At 41.2% G+C, this 18,534-nt stretch overlaps 1 protein-coding gene across 1 annotated transcript in view; it reads left to right on the forward strand.

The window, feature by feature from the left end:
- Positions 1-11,475: 11,475 nt before the first annotated feature.
- Positions 11,476-18,534, forward strand: part of LOC142102015 (complement C4-like) — a 62,542-nt gene continuing 55,483 nt past the window's right edge. The window contains exon 1 of the mRNA XM_075186521.1: positions 11,476-11,578. Within this exon, the coding sequence (XP_075042622.1) occupies positions 11,505-11,578 (74 nt within the window). The 5' untranslated portion in view covers positions 11,476-11,504. The remainder of the gene's footprint in view (positions 11,579-18,534) is intronic.

The following is an 18,534-nucleotide window of genomic DNA, read 5'->3' on the forward strand; positions in this document are numbered from 1 at the left end:
ACGGCCCTCACACATTTTAACTGTTTTAAATTTGTGAGAAGAGGATTATGTAGGGGGTCAGCACGGAGCCGTCAACAAAATTGCACCGACATACATCTCCTCACTTGTCTCAAAATATCTTCCGACTCGACACCTCCGTTCTGCACAAAATCTGCGTCTCTCTTCCACTCTCCTCACATCCTCCCATTCCTGGTTACAGGACTTTTCTCGGTCTGCACCCACTTTGTGGAATTCCCTCCCTCACACAATAAGACTTTCCTCTAGTCTTCAAACCTTCAAGCGTTCTCTGAAAACCCACCTCTTCAGACAAGCTTATAGTATTCCTGTACTACCCTCTTAATCTCCCTAGTTTACCCTATTACCACCCTCTACACAGCTAACACAAGACAACAACCCTCTGACCAACATTGCTGTGTGACTGATCACACAGCCTAGTAAATACTTTTTACCTTTGCATTTTAGTTGGATAATTGTGCAATATGATGTAGCACGTGCCCTTGTGTTTCAGACTCCCATTGTCCCATAGATTGTAAGCTTGCGAGCAGGTCCCTCTTACCTCTGTCTGTATGTATTAACCAGTATTGTTTAACTAATGTTTGTTCCCAATTGTAAAGCACTACGGAATTTGCTGGCGCTATATAAATAAATGTTGATGATGATGATGATCTAAAGAGCAGCCATCACTATCTGCAACATACAAAAAAACCAGGTGCAAGTTTTGTAGTTATTGATGATGATGATTGTCTCAGGTTGCTTCGGACGAATGTAGACATTAGATTTAACGGTGCATGTACACTACTGGGCAAAAGTTTTACAACCCCCCTTTTTTGTAGTTTTTATTGAAATGTAAGTCGAGTGAATAACCTGAAATGGTACAAAACTGATTGGTAAACTTCTAGAGGTTATAAAAAAAAAAAAAAAGTATAGTTTAGCACAAACTGTTAAACAATGAAAGCTTCAAAGCTAACAAGTAATGGAAATACATTGAGCCTTGATAGTTGATACAAACAATTCCTACAGGTGTCCCATCCTTGATTATTTGATAACAAGCCCCACTCTGTGTATAATGCAGGGTTAGATCACTTTTATTACAGTCTATGAAGCATTATTTGGACAATAATGTACTGCAGGATGTAGAATATTTCTATCAGTATATAGATATCATTATATAGAAAGTCTAGGCTTCAAAACACGTTTCTCTATAGTTCATACTTTGGGAATTCTTGGCACCAATTAAAGTTCATGGACAATAAAATGCACAAGGTGTGCGAATCATAAACAGCTGAGGAATAGAGAACCTACAGTAATACAGTCTCTTCTAGAATGAGCCTTATGCCATAATAATGTCATATCTGATATGTAATTGTGCAGAAAATGATGATCTGTTTAGAGACAGTGGAATTGGGTGTCTGGGAAGTATCAGAAGAACAATATGCAAGGAAAAAGATTTTGGACTATTTTTGGACAAAGTATGATTTACACCTAGGGGAAAAATCCTTCCCCACATTAGCATATATACAAAGACAAGTTAACCCGTGCATGATACTCATGCATTCTAGTCAAATCAAGCTACTTAAGGTCTTAAAAAAGTTCTTGTCATGCATTTGGGCCTAGCCCAGGCTTCCTCAGGGGAAGAGCGTTACTTCCTGACGCAAGCGCCCTTTTTAATGTGTGTTCATGAGGTAAAATTACCTCACGAAAATGAGTTTGACCCCTCAACTCGTAAATTTAGCCTTTACTACCCCTCCCACGGGGGCGAAGGGGGGATGATGGAAGTTAACTGACTTCACTATTCTAATTTTTTTGTCAAATAATGTCAGTATACCAAATTTCAGGTCAATTTGATGAGCCCTTTCTGAGAAAATAGTTTTTTCCACACACACACACACACTAACACACACCGCTAGCCTTTTACTTATATATATTAGATAATGCAAGAATTTAGTAGGTCAGTGTATAACTCTGCCCAGCAGGTGGCGCTGCAGCTTGTTTTGTTTTTTTTCCACACACAGACTGACACACGCCGCTAGGCTTATATATATTAGACAAGTTAACCCGTGCATGATACTCATGCATTCTAGTCAAATCAAGCTACTTAAGGTGTTAAAAAGGTTCTTGTCATGCATTTGGGCCATAGCCCAGACCTCCTCAGGGGAAGAGCGTTACTTCCCGACGTAAGCGCCCTTTTTTAACGTGGTTTTGTCCACATGGCACCACCTCATCATTCTTCTCCATCACCTCATCCTTCATTTTCATCGCCACATCTATCCAGATGTCTATCCAGACACAGGGATCTCTCTCAGTGGTCCTGAGTATCACACTCCTCTCACTCTGTCACCCCGGGCAACCACCAACCACTCCCCACTGTCACCCCCGGCAACCACCAACCACTCCCAATTGTCACTTCTCCTTCAAGAAATATATATATATTTTTTTTAAATCTTTATAAAAACTTTTAACAATTAACAAATTAAATTAACAAATTAAAAACATCTTAGTATACCAAATTTCAGCCCTTTCTGAATTTTTTTTCCCACACACACTAAGAATTTAGTAGGTCAGTGTATAACTCCGCCCAGCAGGTGGCGCTGCAGCTTGGTTTTATTTTTTCCACACACACACACACACTAGACATTTATATTATAGATTGTTCCACTCTGTGTATACACATGCTCTTAAAAATAGGCGCAACTACATAAAAATAGACCACTGACGTCACAAAAAAAGAACCAAATATATTTTGTGCTGCCCATTCACAACCATGAGAAGTCAAGTCCTATGACCAGAGTGTCATCACTAGCGTAGTCTGAAATTTAAGTCTACTATGACAGTTATGGACCTGCCAGACTGGTGGTCACTCAGATATTCAAAATATAACTTCAACATCATCATTTATATAGCTGTACACAGAATATTTCCCATTCACCTCAGTCCCTGCCCCCATGGAGCTTACAGTCTAAATTCCCTAATGTACAGAAGTTAATTTTGTCAGCAGCCAATTAACCTACCAGTGAGTTTTTTGGTGAGTGGGGGGAAACCAGAGCACCCGGAGGAACCCTGCGCAAAAATGGAGAGAACATACAAACAAGGCCCTGGTCGGGAATCAAACTCAGTGCTGTGAGGCAGGCACGCTGACCACTGAGCCATCATCATCATCATCATCACCATTTATTTATATAGCGCCACTAATTCCGCAGCGCTGTACAGAGAACTCATTCACATCAGTCCCTGCCCCATTGGGGCTTACAGTCTAAATTCCCTAACATACACACACAGACAGAGAGAGAGGGAGAGACTAGGGTAAATTTTGAAAGCAGCCAATTAACCTACAGTATGTTTTTGGAATGTGGGAGGAAACCGGAGCACCCGGAGGAAACCCACGCAAACACGGGGAGAACATACAAACTCCACACAGATAAGGCCATGGTCGGGAATTGAACTCATGACCCCAGCGCTGCCATTTCTTTAAGGCATCTCAATACATGATGCCCACTAATAGAGGCTAACCATACATTTAAAGCATAAACTTTGTTCCAATTTTTTTAAAACCTTTTTGTCAAAGCAAAATATTAAAAACATTTAACAGTATCATTGTAATACTTATGAGGGATATGTTGTAATTAGTTTCAAGCTGTAAAGATCTTGTTATATTTTATTAACTCTACATCTCAAATACTTCCTCATTCATTGTAACTACTGTGGTCTTAATGGATCTGAAGTGCTCACTATTTTATCAATGACTCATAATTTAATTTAGTCTCATTATATACTGTATTATTAATAACTGCATATAAGTATAATTGTAGCTTCATAATTTGCTAGGCTCATGCAGTTCCAATTTTAAGGTGAATATAATATTCATTTTCGGCTTCCTAATGGCACGTAGTGTAAATGGTTTCTGTAAAAAAAAAAAAAAAACGCCAAATTTCTTCATTTAATCTTTCATCGTATTATTCATTTTTCCATGTGTATTCCAGAAATATTAGGTTTCCTAAATTAACTTCCCGTTTTCATTGCAAAAGATATTTCACCTGTAATATCACTCAGTAATATTAATTGCCATCTACTTTAGAGTCCATGTAGTTGTAGTTTTAAACTAACAGAGTTTACTGACCATTTTCCTTCTCGGTTCTTTTTTAGTTTACAGTAGCGACTTTTCCGATTAACCACTTCTACACCAGAAAAGTTGCAATTCCTCTTATATCCATTTATTGCATATGTCAAAAGTATGTAAACAAAACAAACCCCATTTTAGTCAATGGGACCATAACACTTTGCGTTTTTATGAGCGTTTAATTTACGTTTTTCCTTCATCAGTGCATTCAGTGTGGGTCAACGCAGTTGAAAAGATTCACTCCTCTCAGTGGGAACCAAACTTGCCAACTCTCCCTGAATGTCAGGGAGACTCCCTGAAATAGGGGTGATCTCCCTCACTCCCTGAAGAGTCTGGCATTCTCCCTGATGCTGAGCCAGTACAAGACGTGGTTGGCTTCACCATCTGTGGCATGATGACACAGTTCAGAAATTGTGTCCTATGTCCATGTATTGATGCCTATGGAGGTGGCCATTTTCATGGAGACCAAGATTTAATCAAAGACTGACAGGTGAGACAACATGACTTCAGTAATGGAGACAGAAATGTAAAAGACACTTCAGTCTCTAGAGATTCATTAGCTGCTTCTCTTTAACGCATAGTTGTCTACTCTCCCGGAATGTCCGGGAGACTCCCGCATTTCTGGGAGACCGCCCGGGAGACCAGGGCAACCTCCCGATTTTTGCCCCCGCAATAGATAAATGTCTGGGGGTGGGGCTTAATGATGCAAATATCGCGTCGTCTTAGCCCTGCCCCCTGCTGTAATTGGCAAAAATTGTAACAATTGTTTAGGGAGCGGTGCCAAAATGATGCAATTCATCAAGCCCCGCCCCCGCACACCAACCGCCCCTGGGATCTCCCTGAAGCCAATGAGGAAAAGTTGGCAAGTATGGTGGGAACATATTGTGACCATACACACTTATGGCTAACAAGTGCTTTGCAAATGCGGCTAACACATGCATTTTGAAAATGATGACAATTTCCTGCACTGAGACAGGAAGTTTGCTGATAATGAGGGGTTTGGCTTGTGACCAGGGGCTGGTTGGCAAATTTTAGCCCAGGGGTGCGAGACTCGGCTCAGCAGCCCATTACAAACATTTTAAAGGAAGAAAATGCTTGTAGCCTAGTGACCCAGTCCAAGGTAGCCCACTATGGGACCGGCCCGGGGGGCAGATGCCCCAGCCCCCACTTATGACTGAACAACATGGCCGTGGAGAAGCTCACTAATTGCAGGCAGGCACACCCAAATTTCAATGACCCCTCCAATCCCCTCTGTCATAACAGGCAAAATGAGGCTTGGGTTCAAACGTGCTGATAGGTGTGGCCAGGTTGGGAGTGCTTGTCCAGAAACTAATGCAAATGTTCATATAAAACTTTAAATGAAACCCGTATGTTACATGTTTTGAAAGTGCATTGCTTACCAGTCATTCTGCACTAATGGTTTTTCATGCGTGTGTCATGTATCTCCATCCTGGCATTTCCACATTTCTATTTTGAGTCGCATCTTCAGATGCATTCAAACCTAAGTTCTAGCGTAGAAATGCCTCGGGAGCAAAGATGCAACAATCATCATCATCATCATCAGCTCCAAAACTTGCACCCGATTTATATAGGTGCAAAATTTACTTCTTGCTGCTAATAGATTTAAACATCCATGTCACTAACATGTTGGGGGACATGCTTACATGTAACTCACATGTCAGAGGACATGCTTAACTTTTGTCTTGCTGTACTACGCTTGCACATTAATGTCCCTGGTCCACCCCTCCAAGCCCAGTATGAGTAAGGACATAGGTTGTCCACGTGCGCACTGCGTCAATTCTGCACCAAGACGAATCTGTACGTTGCACAATGCATTTGCTGGTAATTCCTAATCAGGTCCTTCAGCCTTCTGGTTTCATCTGACAGTAGACAAAATCTCCCCCTAACACCTCTAAGGGTGTGATTGAATATTCAACGTACTTTAATAATATAAAAAGCTCTGGTCCATTAGGTAGCTACAATATGCTGAGACATGTATGTATCACGTAAAGAAGTTACTCCACCCAAAACCTGAATGAGCTTAATTCACAACTCTCACGGTGCTGGGCCAGATGTCACATGGATTATATGGCATTCAACGAAGAGAATGTATCTGTGAAATGTGAAACTCAGCGGAAGACAATTATGTTGAAAATTTAGAATCAAACAAATGACGAAACCCGAAGCAGCAGGGATTTGTTGCTGGGAGAACGTGCCAAACAAATGTAGTGGATGTTCTGACTCGGTGCTAGAAACGATTTTGCGAAACAAATGACTCACTGTCCCGAAAAAAGATCACTGACACAAATGCCTGCTGAATGTTATTACCCCAGTGTGGTACGTGATGAAATAATCCTATAACTGTTGCTACTTTGTTGTTGTAATTTCTTTGTAAACTAAAGAAATCTATGGAGCAGATTTAATTATCCGCGTTGTTCTTCAGAGTTTCTCCGCTGATGTTTGCCTGCAGCTCTATGAGCCGAGAGAAAAAATCAGCGGAGATTTTCTGTCAAATCCCGCGGCTTATTTAATCTGCCCCCTATGATACTGTTATTGTGTTCTTGTGAATGGGGGCGGAGTTGGGGGTGGGGCATCATGATGTGTCTCATTGTACCCCGCCCACAGCTTCTTCCACAGAGAATAAAGTTCCGGCAGCTATTTTAGGACTCACGCACTGACTTTAAGTCATCATCATCATCATCATCACAACATGTGACGTTTGCTATTATCTAACCTCCTCCAATCTTGCCACAGACGTGCTGGCTTTTGGAGATTCTGTACATATGGAGCACAGGAACAATATGCATTCTGCGGCCCTTACCCTTATGTATCAAACTCCTATTTCCTTATAAATTTGCATGCCAAGCCCTTTAACCTACTTGTTTATACCCAGTCTTTTATTAATATTTCCAATTGTAAAGCGTTATGATGCGCGCTGGTGCTGTATAAATATTACGAGCCACGGCGCTACTTTTGACGGCTTATACCGACCTGCTTCATTCCGGTTGGTTGCCAGGCAGCTGGGACACTTCTTCCTGTTCGCCGGTGGTCACATGACCACGATCACAGCAATAGGCTGCTGGGGGTTCGATAGAGCTTGAGTAGAGCTAGGTGGGCCAGTCTCCATGGGAACTCCTTTGCCAAATGTCTGGTTATAATGTCATGAATCACCCTACTAGTTAAGTTATTAGAACTTGTCATAGATGAGAACATCACCTCTAGCAACCCGCTTTCCCATGGAACCTAATATGTTCGCTGGTACTTGGCTGCCCACAGGATTTAATCTTGAGTAGTGATAATTTGAGGTAGATGGGCACCACAAAGGACCTGCTAGCAGGGTGCAGATCTCTATGGGAACAGGGATGTAGGATGCAACTGGACCAGGTAAAGCGGATACACTGAGATACCATATATATATCCGCCAGTATACATGATTGTCAGTATAGAGTAGAGCTGTAGCACCTTACATATCTAATAAAAGGATTAGATCAACTCCAGTCCTCAGGGACCCCTAACAGTGCAGATTTTCCAGATCACAAGTGAAATAATTAGGACCACCTGTGGATATTTCAAAATGTGTCAGTCAGTAATGAATACACCTGTGCTCCAGCAAGGAGATATAGAAAATATGTACTGTTAGGTGTCCCTGAGGACTGGAGTTGGGAAACACTGGATTAGATGTAATGCCAGTTGTAGTCTCCTACGCAATTTCAGACATTATCCTCTGAAAACCCATATCTCCGAACTTTCCAGGTGGTGAAAGGGGGCTGCAGACAAAGATACTTGCAGATGGGACAGCGGGACAGTATGGGGAGTGGCCACATGCCCCGGGGGTGTGTCCAGTGCTTCTAAAGCGATAGGGCTGTAACAGGGCCGTAACTAGGGCTGTGCGACAGGGGCAACCGCGCAGGGCGCAACGCTGAAGGGGGGCGCAATTTAGGAATATTTTAGGTTCATTTGGTTAAAATTGAGGTCTAGGGGGGCGACATTTGTCTTTCTAGAATTCTAATTTACGGCTCTGAGGCCGCCCTTACCCTCTCCCCTCCAAACACCCATTTATTGCAGCGCGAGGTGCCTGTTCACCCCTGCTCCGCTATGTAAAGCAGCAGTGAACGGGACATACCTCCCAACTTTGTGTCAGGGCAAATATCCTAAATTGTAATTATTTGGAGGTATGCAAACTTCTGCACCCTAAAAATTTAGACCCATTTGCAGAAATCAACGTACGCAATGGATCAAAAGCTCTATTTAGGCTACGGATTGGCCATTTTGCCCTTTATCAATGACATTCTGTATGTGTTATTGCAGTGCCAGGACATGGGCTGGTTATAACTGACAGTTGATTTACCAGCTGTCGTTAATCCTGATCACCTAATTGTGAAATCATTGTCCGAAGGTGAATTATTTTCTGCAGTAATTAGAATGATTATTATTGCAGTTCTGCAATGCCTCTATGTTTAATTGAACTATACACCGGGCTGAAGGAGGGGGAAATACTGTGTTCTGTGGGATACGTCAATCTGCCAGACACTGAGCGAATGTTTTGTGACTTCTCCAAAATCACATGACCGGTTCCTGTAAGCCCGGCCTGTGTACATATTGAGAGGTTAGAGTTTGGCATTGATAAGAGGCTTAATCTGTTTACCTTTCTGGAAATTCCAGAAACTCACTTCAGGGGTTAATTCTAATAGTTAAAAGTCTCAGCTTCTGATATTTACAAGTTGAGATAAGTGAAACAAGTTGGTGTAGTTCAGAATTCATTGGTTTTTAGGTATTGGGCACTGTCATGGGGTCCTGGCATAAGTTTTCCAAACTCAGCTAAAATACTCATTGAAATTATTTTTTTCTGTTTAACCCAGTTTTGATGGAAATCCAATTATTGGGCCAATATTACAAGTAGTTAATATGCACCAGATAGCAAGAGATGTACTCGTCTTCCATCTATGAAAACAAATAGCAGTCTTCCACCTTTGCTGACCTAGATCCTGTGCTCGAGATGCAACTTAAGGGCTTGTATAATACACGAGCGCCCGGAAGGACTGCTAGCTGGACACGGATGTAACATGTTCTTTTACCCTGTGTCCATATTCCGTCCAACGTCCACTCGGAATGTTCTTGTGTTCTGTTTGCACTTTGCTCCAGCGACACATAAACCCTATTTGTAACTCTGGTTCGGCTGTATTTACCCTGTGTAAATGCATCTTGTAGATAACGTATTACAGGGAAAGCTCCTGTGTAGATAAACCATTCAAAGTTATTCAACCCTCAACATTCATTTGCTGTAAAAAGTATAACTAAACCTTAAAAGCAGTTCTATACTGTAATAGACATCAACTGTATTAGTTTACCTTTATTTGGATGTCAGACCCTCTCCTTTTTACCAAAAAGGCATTTACAAGTTACTTTCAGACCACTAAAGTGCCATATTTATCCAAAACTCCATCCCACATCTGAAGTGATTGGCCCGGATAATAAAATAAACTGCCCTTGTAGAAGCAATGTATTACACAGAGGACCTTTTGTACTATCCTTTACATATTTAAAGGATAACTCCTAAATTGTCTGTTTTGGGTGGAGTTCTGTAAATTAAACATTAATCCAGAATTAATTACCTGGGGACATACCTGAGGTTCCATGTACCACCCGATCTGAATGGTACCACGACATCTGCCGTGGTCCAATGATGCAGTCCTGTAGAGAGCTGCCTGCAAAGAAAAGGATAGATGTCCTACCCTCCATATTGTCGTAGTCCGGGGATGCTCCTCTTATAGCTCCTGTTGATGTGGCCTCTTATCATACAGGCTTTTATCAGACAGGAAATTATTTAGAGGGGACAGTCTTAATTTGATGGAACTTTGTCCTAACTTCCAGGAACATGGGAGGAGCAGGGACTCCACCATTGTGAGAAGGGACTCCACTCCAATTAAAATGGGAGTGGAGTTGGGCAGCCTAGTGCTTCAAAAACAGAAGGCACGCCCCTAGATAGCATCACCACGCCTTCATTGCAGCCTGACCACGCCCTTTGGTGTGCCTCATGTTGCCAGGATTACCAGGATAATGTTGAGAGGTACGTGTTGACCCTCAATAACATTGTTTTGGCAGGTTGGAGAGCCTCAAAGGACTGTGGCAGGTGTATTATATAAATAAAATAATAAACATGAACATGTAGATATGAAACATGTGTCCTCCTAATTCTGGGTGGTTGGTTTGTTGAAATGGTGATGCTTGGTATTTCCCTGCAAACAAACTGCATTTGCTCATGCCAATGTGATGCCACGGCCGGGTTAAGACTGATGGGGTCAAAGGCAATATACTGGCTTGTCCCCACCCCTTCAACTTTCTCTGAACCAATGCCTTTCCCATGGCATTCACCTGCACTTTCCCCCCCACATCACTCTATATACTTACCCTTGCGCTGCGCCCCCTCACCTCTCTCAATAGATTGGCATCATTAGCCATGCAATGGCTCCTTCTCCTGCCCTTAACAAGAGGAGTGTCACTACATGCAGAGCAGAGCATCTACCCCCCCCACCGCCCAGTAGCAGAGATAGCGGCAGTAGGCAGCTGCAGGAGTGAGAGGAAGAGAGTAATGATGGATGGACAGGAAATGGGAGTTGAGTCCCCTCAGTAAAAAAAAATAAATAAAAAAATAAAAGCAAAAATGTAAAAATGGGTTAGGGCAATCTGGTGCCTTAGTGCTTACCGGCCCATAGGCAGGTGCTTAGGTTAAAAACAAAATTAAATTCCCCAGTGCTGAGTAAAGAGACTAAGGACCAATTTGAAGAAATTGGAAGGTATTAGTCATGTATTACATATATTCATCAATAGGTAGTAAAAATATTCCCACAAACAATGAGAGCATAAAAACAAACACAAACACATAAGAAATGAAAAAAATATAACATAAAAATTACCAGTAGTCTGCAGACAAAAATAAAAAATAAAAACTCAAAACAGATAGAAATCAAAAATATGAGTCCATAAAAAATAGGTGCTTAGGTTGATCCCGCTCTTAGTGGTGCACTTATCACATGAAGTCAATAGCAGACAATATGCTTCTCAGACCTCCTGTGCAGAATAACCTTTGTCCATATCTTTCACTGATCATTTCTAGTAATCTAAGACAAAATAATAAAGGTATAGAAAGTGAATATATTGTCCCTTACAAAAAAAAAATCAGTGCATTGGAAATAAGTGTATAAATAGAAGGATATATGTCGGGAATTAAAAAGAAAGTCAGCATTTTTCAGTTGAAGCACTTTCACTTCCTATTCGTTTTACATATTGATTCATCCCCTCTCACCTTCTGCCCTTCCCTGATCTCTGCCCTTCCTCCTGTTTATATATCTGTCTCCTCTCCTCTCCTCTCATTCAGTCTCGTTGTCTGACAATGGGAACATCTCCGCTACTGCGATGTCTGCTGTGGACGGCTCTGTGTGCTGTTTGCTCAGCACAAACTCCAGCGTAAGTTCCAGATCCCTTATTCTGCGTCACTTCTATTTATTTTGTTGGGATTAACTCTCTTTATCCTCACTTCTGTCTTCTTCTTATTTGTTATTATTTTCCGCTGTTTCAGGCATTCTTGTAGCCACCTGACAGATCACTAAATATTTATTTTCCTCTCTTCATCTTTCGGGGTGGTTAAAACCACAATGGGTCAGTTCCAGATCGCAGAATGTGTGACTGCACAGAACACAGAATCAGGTGTAATGTGCCTGTTTGTCTGCCTAGAACATGATTGTCCAACCCGCGGGCCGCATGCGGCCCAGCATGCCTGTAAATGTGGCCCAGCAGGAGTTTTGGTTGTGGCAAGGGGGCAGCGCTGAAAAAAAAAATCCTGCACAAAAAAAAAAGAAAATACTTACCTTGCGGTCACGTCAGCTGGCGCTCCGGCTCCCTCCCTGGTCTCCTTCTCTGTGTGGCGCTCGCAGTAAATGTCGGGGGTGACGTCATCACACCTGTCATCCATTGCGTAGCACAGCACAGAGGAGTCACCCGCGCAAACTATCAGCAGCAGTGAAAGATTATCCAGTATCTTATTGTTGTTACTCTGAATTTGGACTTTCTGCACCATGCAATTATGAACTAGCTGTGTTCTCTGTATGTATCTAATATAAATATTAAGAGATAATTGTATTTTTAATATTTTAAACCATTTTAAATGTGCAGTGCTGAGTAGGGTGAAAATATCACCCACTGTTACCCTCATCGGAGGCTGCTCCATGAGCCATTTTTCCCGCCACCCTATCTTTAAATCTCTGTAGATTTCTATTAGTTCTCCTGATGCTACCTATATCGGTGACCATTTCAAACTGGTCAATAAAAAAATGATTCATGGGTGCAGAAAGAGAGGAAAAAAAAGTTTTTGGCATTTAATTCCCCGAACCCCACTAAGGGGCAGATGCAGGTAAGTTAAATTCTGCAACAGGTTTCCTAACTCTTACTAACTTCATTTCCAAGTAAGTTTAATATGTTAACTATGTTTTCTATGGTTTTTTTGATAATCAGCTATCGTTAGTGTTAGTGTATTTTATGTGCGGCCCAAACCAACTCGTCGTCTTCCAATGTGGCCCAGGAAAGCTAAAAGGTTGGACACCCCTGGCCTAGAACATACCTAAGTAGTATAAATCCTTTGTGCCACTATTTGTGTGATTGCGGTTCTAGACAGAAATCACCTCTGGACTGCCAAATTCATGGATTTGAACGTTCCCATTTATCTCCTAAAACAGCGTATATTTGAATGTTTTTATTACGTAGATATTTGTGCGCATAAAACTGCTTTTTCCCATATGCCGATCACCCCCTCCAAGCATGTGCAAACATCAGGTCGTTTCGGGAATACGACCTAAACAATTAGGGCTAGATTTACTAAGCTGCGGGTTGGAAAAAGTGGGGATGTTGCCTATAGCAACCAATCAGATTCTAGCTGTCATTTATTTAGTACTTTTTACAAAATGACAGCTAGAATCTGATTGGTTGCTAAAGGCAGTATCTCCACTTTTTCAAACCCGCCGCTTAGTAAATCTAGCCCTTAGTCTCAATTCCTTGAAGCTTATTTAAATACCCTGTCCTGGAAAATAAAATCTACTATTTGCATTAGGGAGCAATTCAAACCCTTACACCAAGCCGCACGCAAGCCCTTATAAATAGGTGGAAAAATAGTAAATAGCCCTTACTGTAAGCCATATCTGACTCTTTTCTTAAAATGTTTCTTAACCTGTCCTGGTGAGTTTCATTCTCTGTCCTATGATAAAGTACCCTGTAAAGCTTATAATCAGACAGTGGCTCCCAGCTGGCGTGTGGCGGACACATTCGTGCCAGGCTGGGTGGGTCACAAGGGAATGCTAAGATGTAAAGTTAAAGATATGTAGTGAGCATGAATTGAGTTTAATTGTGGTTTAAATCAATAGCTGAGGTTTGACTGGGTCTTTATTAGAGAAATACCACAACGGGGGGGCGATTCAATATAGTGTCACACTGTGCACTTTCAGTCAATTATTAGAGAGCAGCTAAAGCTCTTGAGGGATATTGGGGTCAGTAGTTGAGGTGAGGACTCAATCTCTGCCTGAGATGAAGATGCCATCCTGCCTCATTGGGGGAACAGCACATGGAAACTGTGTTTAAAAACTTTGTGTTGAGATTTTTTTCTAAAGTAGGCCTGCTTCTAAATAGTACATTGTATAGTATATTAATTACAATACACTCGAGGAGATGAAATATGAAATAGGAAGTTTGCTGACAAGAGGTTCCTCATGAGTTAACCCAATCGTCAAATCGATTAACAGATGTCTGAATAACATTCTCTTCCAGGTAGTGAAACGCGTCAGCGTATTATGTTATGCCCCTTAGAAGGTGCATCCCTTGCGGGAAGTATGGCTATCAGCAGCGATAACTAACTGCTTCTGATTGGCTGATTGTGTATTGATTCCTCCAGCTCACAGCACTTAACTCATAAGTGGTTATATTATAAAAGTCACAGACGATTATTCACATTGCTTAATTAACATTTCCGTTTCAACTAGAGATGGTCACTGACCCCCGTGTTTTGGTTTTGGATTCGGTTTTGGATCTGGATTACCGTCGTGTTTTGGTTTTGGTTTTGGTTTTGCAAAACCGCCATTGCGTGTTTTGGTTTTGGTTTTGGTTTTGTTTGGTTTTGTTTTGCTATTTTTTGGGAAAATCCATGTTTTTGGGCCTAAATTAACCCAATTTAGTGCTCCAACTGTTTTAGAGACAAGTAATCTAATTGTTGAGGTAATAAATCATCCAAAAAAACAGTTTAATTCTTCGTTGGTAGGCCTATTCTACACACAAAACAGATTGTCTTCCTCTCCATCTATGCATATTGGCAATGCAGCCATCGTCTTTGAATGTATATTACACCCTACACTTATAGTTAAATATGTAAAGAAATGGAAAAAGCCAGTTTGCTTTCTGTCTCTCAAGGCCCCCCTCCACTTGTATAAAATAGCAAAAAATTCAGCCATTATAGACTGTACAATATTAATTGACATGGAGAAAGCCAGTTTGGTTTCTGTCTCTCTAGGCCCCCCTCCACTTGTATAAAATACTAAAAAATTCAGCCATTATAGACTGTACAATATTAATTGACATGGAGAAAGACAGTTTGGGGTCACACTGTCTCTCTAGGCCCCCCTCCACTTGTATAAAATACCAAAAAATTCAGCCATTATAGACTGTACAATATTAATTGACATGGAGAAAGCCAGTTTGGTTTCTGTCTCTCTAGCCCCCCCTCCACTTGTATAAAATACTAAAAAATTCAGCCATTATAGACTGTACAATATAAATTGAAATGGACAAAGGCAGTTTGGTATCTGTCTGCATCAGATCCTCTCTCCACTAGGAGTAAAATAGAAAACTATTCAGCCGTTATATAATCTAGAATATAAATAGAAATTGAGAAAGGCAATTTGGTATCTGTCTGCATCATAATCATCAACATCATCATTAGCGCCCTCGTCGCCTACACAAATCTCCCCCTCATCCTCTTCTAATTCCAAAGTGGCATCCTCAATTTGGGTATCACCGGCTACACTCGGGCTATTAAGGCACACATCAGCAGAATGCTCACGATTAGACATCCCACTGTTGGATGGACTCTCCACAGGGATTGTTGTCATTTGTGAATCAGAGCAAATATTCTCCTGTAATGCCTCACTGGTATCTTGCAGCTCAGCTTTGACGCGTAACAGTAGTTGTGCACCAATTGTAGCCTGGGTAACTTTTTGGGATCTGCCACTAATAGCCAAAGGTGAAGGCCTCATTCTCTCTTTGCCACTGCGTGTGTAGAATGGCATGCTTGCAATTTTTTTTTTATCGTCACTTAACTTTTGCTCAGTTACACTTCTTTTTCGCTTCAATACAGTAAATTTTTTTTTGGTTTTTGTTTTTTGCACTAATTTGAAAACACTCTGTTGTTTGACATCGCCTTGGCCAGATGACGTACTGGGAACACTAACATCAGGACTGGTGACAGAACCTGGTTGCTCATTTAGATCATATGTGGACTGCTTTGAATCCATTCTGAGCGCAAACCACTGAGGAGTGCTAAAAATTATTGAGTAGATACTGCTGACAGATATGACTTTTGACAGCCAGAAATATTAATGCACAATTAGGGAGGACACCCCAAAAACACTGAGGAGTGCTAAAAATTATTGAGTAGATACTGCTGACAGATATGACTTTTGACAGCCAGAAATATTAATGCACAATTAGGGAGGACACCCCAAAAACACTGAGGAGTGCTACAAATTATTGAGTAGATACTGCTGACAGATATGACTTTTGACAGCCAGAAATATTAATGCACAATTAGGGAGGACACCCCAAAAACACTGAGGAGTGCTACAAATTATTGAGTAGATACTGCTGACAGATATGACTTTTGACAGCCAGAAATATTAATGCACAATTAGGGAGGACACCCCAAAAACACTGAGGAGTGCTACAAATTATTGAGTAGATACTGCTGACAGATATGACTTTTGACAGCCAGAAATATTAATGCACAATTAGGGAGGACACCCCAAAAACACAGAGGAGTGCTAAAATTTATTGAGTAGATACTGCTGACAGATATGACTTTTGACAGCCAGAAATATTAATGCACAATTAGAGAGGACACCCCAAAAACACTGAGGAGTGCTTAAAATTATTGAGTAGATACTGCTGACAGATATGACTTTTGACAGCCAGAAATATTAATGCACAATTAGAGAGGACACCCCAAAAACACTGAGGAGTGCTAACATTTATTGAGTAGATACTGCTGACAGATATGACTTTTGACAGCCAGAAATATTAATGCACAATTAGGGAGGACACCCCAAAAACACAGAGGAGTGCTAAAATTTATTGAGTAGATACTGCTGACAGATATGACTTTTGACAGCCAGAAATATTAATGCACAATTAGAGAGGACACCCCAAAAACACTGAGGAGTGCTTAAAATTATTGAGTAGATACTGCTGACAGATATGACTTTTGACAGCCAGAAATATTAATGCACAATTAGAGAGGACACCCCAAAAACACTGAGGAGTGCTTAAAATTATTGAGTAGATACTGCTGACAGATATGACTTTTGACAGCCAGAAATATTAATGCACAATTAGAGAGGACACCCCAAAAACACTGAGGAGTGCTAACATTTATTGAGTAGATACTGCTGACAGATATGACTTTTGACAGCCAGAAATATTAATGCACAATTAGAGAGGACACCCCAAAAACACTGAGGAGTGCTTAAAATTATTGAGTAGATACTGCTGACAGATATGACTTTTGACAGCCAGAAATATTAATGCACAATTAGAGAGGACACCCCAAAAACACTGAGGAGTGCTAACATTTATTGAGTAGATACTGCTGACAGATATGACTTTTGACAGCCAGAAATATTAATGCACAATTAGGGAGGACACCCCAAAAACACAGAGGAGTGCTAAAATTTATTGAGTAGATACTGCTGACAGATATGACTTTTGACAGCCAGAAATATTAATGCACAATTAGAGAGGACACCCCAAAAACACTGAGGAGTGCTTAAAATTATTGAGTAGATACTGCTGACAGATATGACTTTTGACAGCCAGAAATATTAATGCACAATTAGAGAGGACACCCCAAAAACACTGAGGAGTGCTTAAAATTATTGAGTAGATACTGCTGACAGATATGACTTTTGACAGCCAGAAATATTAATGCACAATTAGAGAGGACACCCCAAAAACACTGAGGAGTGCTAACATTTATTGAGTAGATACTGCTGACAGATATGACTTTTGACAGCCAGAAATATTAATGCACAATTATGGGGGACAACCCAAAAGCGCTGGGGAGTGCCAAATATGAAGAAAAAATAATAAACCTCTATCCTCCTCTCTGCACTAGCGATTTTGGTTAGAGCAATTGCAAGAACAATATTGTATTCTTTCTCTGTCCCTGCTCTAATTAGCCTATGACTACACCCTGCTCTCTCCCTCTGTCAAATGGCGATGGATTGCTGTGGAGGCGTGTATTTATAAAGTTGAAGTATCGCGAGAACCGAGTCCCGAGATCCGACGACGTCACAATGACGTTCGGCCTCGATTTGGATTCGGAATTGGCGGGAGAGTACCGAGCTGCTCAGCTCGGTACTCGGATACCCAAAGTTCGGGTGGGTTCGGTTCTCGGAGAACCGGACCCGCCCATCTCTAGTTTCAACTGCTACAGGAAATGAGATTCCCATGTGATTTTTAAAGGAGCAAAATACAGACGTGGAGGTGATTGTATTTTATGAAAGTTTATATTGCAAATGCAACATTCTCATTATTATTAACTGTCGAGACTCTATTGTGTTCTGTGTCTATGTCACTTCATTACATTATTATAGTGTGTATAAATAGGGTCATGCAATGATAGCATTTACTGCTAACACTGTTAAGCCACATCTCTATGCTGTCATGGGGTGTAAATATACACAGGTGTTACGCCTGATGTGCGTCTGTACGAGATGTGTTCGACTCAACATAAACAGTAAATATACATTTCGTGTGTGTGTCTTTCCCTACGTACATCACAAGCACTAAGGTATCCACCTGGTGGAGGTGTGAGAGTGAGGTCCATAGAGTGAGCGCCCTCTAGGGACCTTACAATCTAATAGGGAATAGCAGAATTAATACATATGGAGCAAGAGGACCAGTCTTAGCCATAGAGATGTAATTAAACATAAGGATGTAACCAGTGCTTTTTTTGTAAGAAAAAAGGAGCCGGAACTCACAACACGTAGTCAATCACTCTACACACACCCACACACGTCAGTTGTGTAACGAAACATAACGGTCACCGCCCGCAGTAAGCACTCAGCGCACGACCACATGACCAACCACAAGCCAAGCAGCGCCATCACAAC

Source organism: Mixophyes fleayi, chromosome 9 (genome assembly GCF_038048845.1).
Source record: "Mixophyes fleayi isolate aMixFle1 chromosome 9, aMixFle1.hap1, whole genome shotgun sequence".
Classification (NCBI taxonomy): domain Eukaryota; kingdom Metazoa; phylum Chordata; class Amphibia; order Anura; family Limnodynastidae; genus Mixophyes; species Mixophyes fleayi.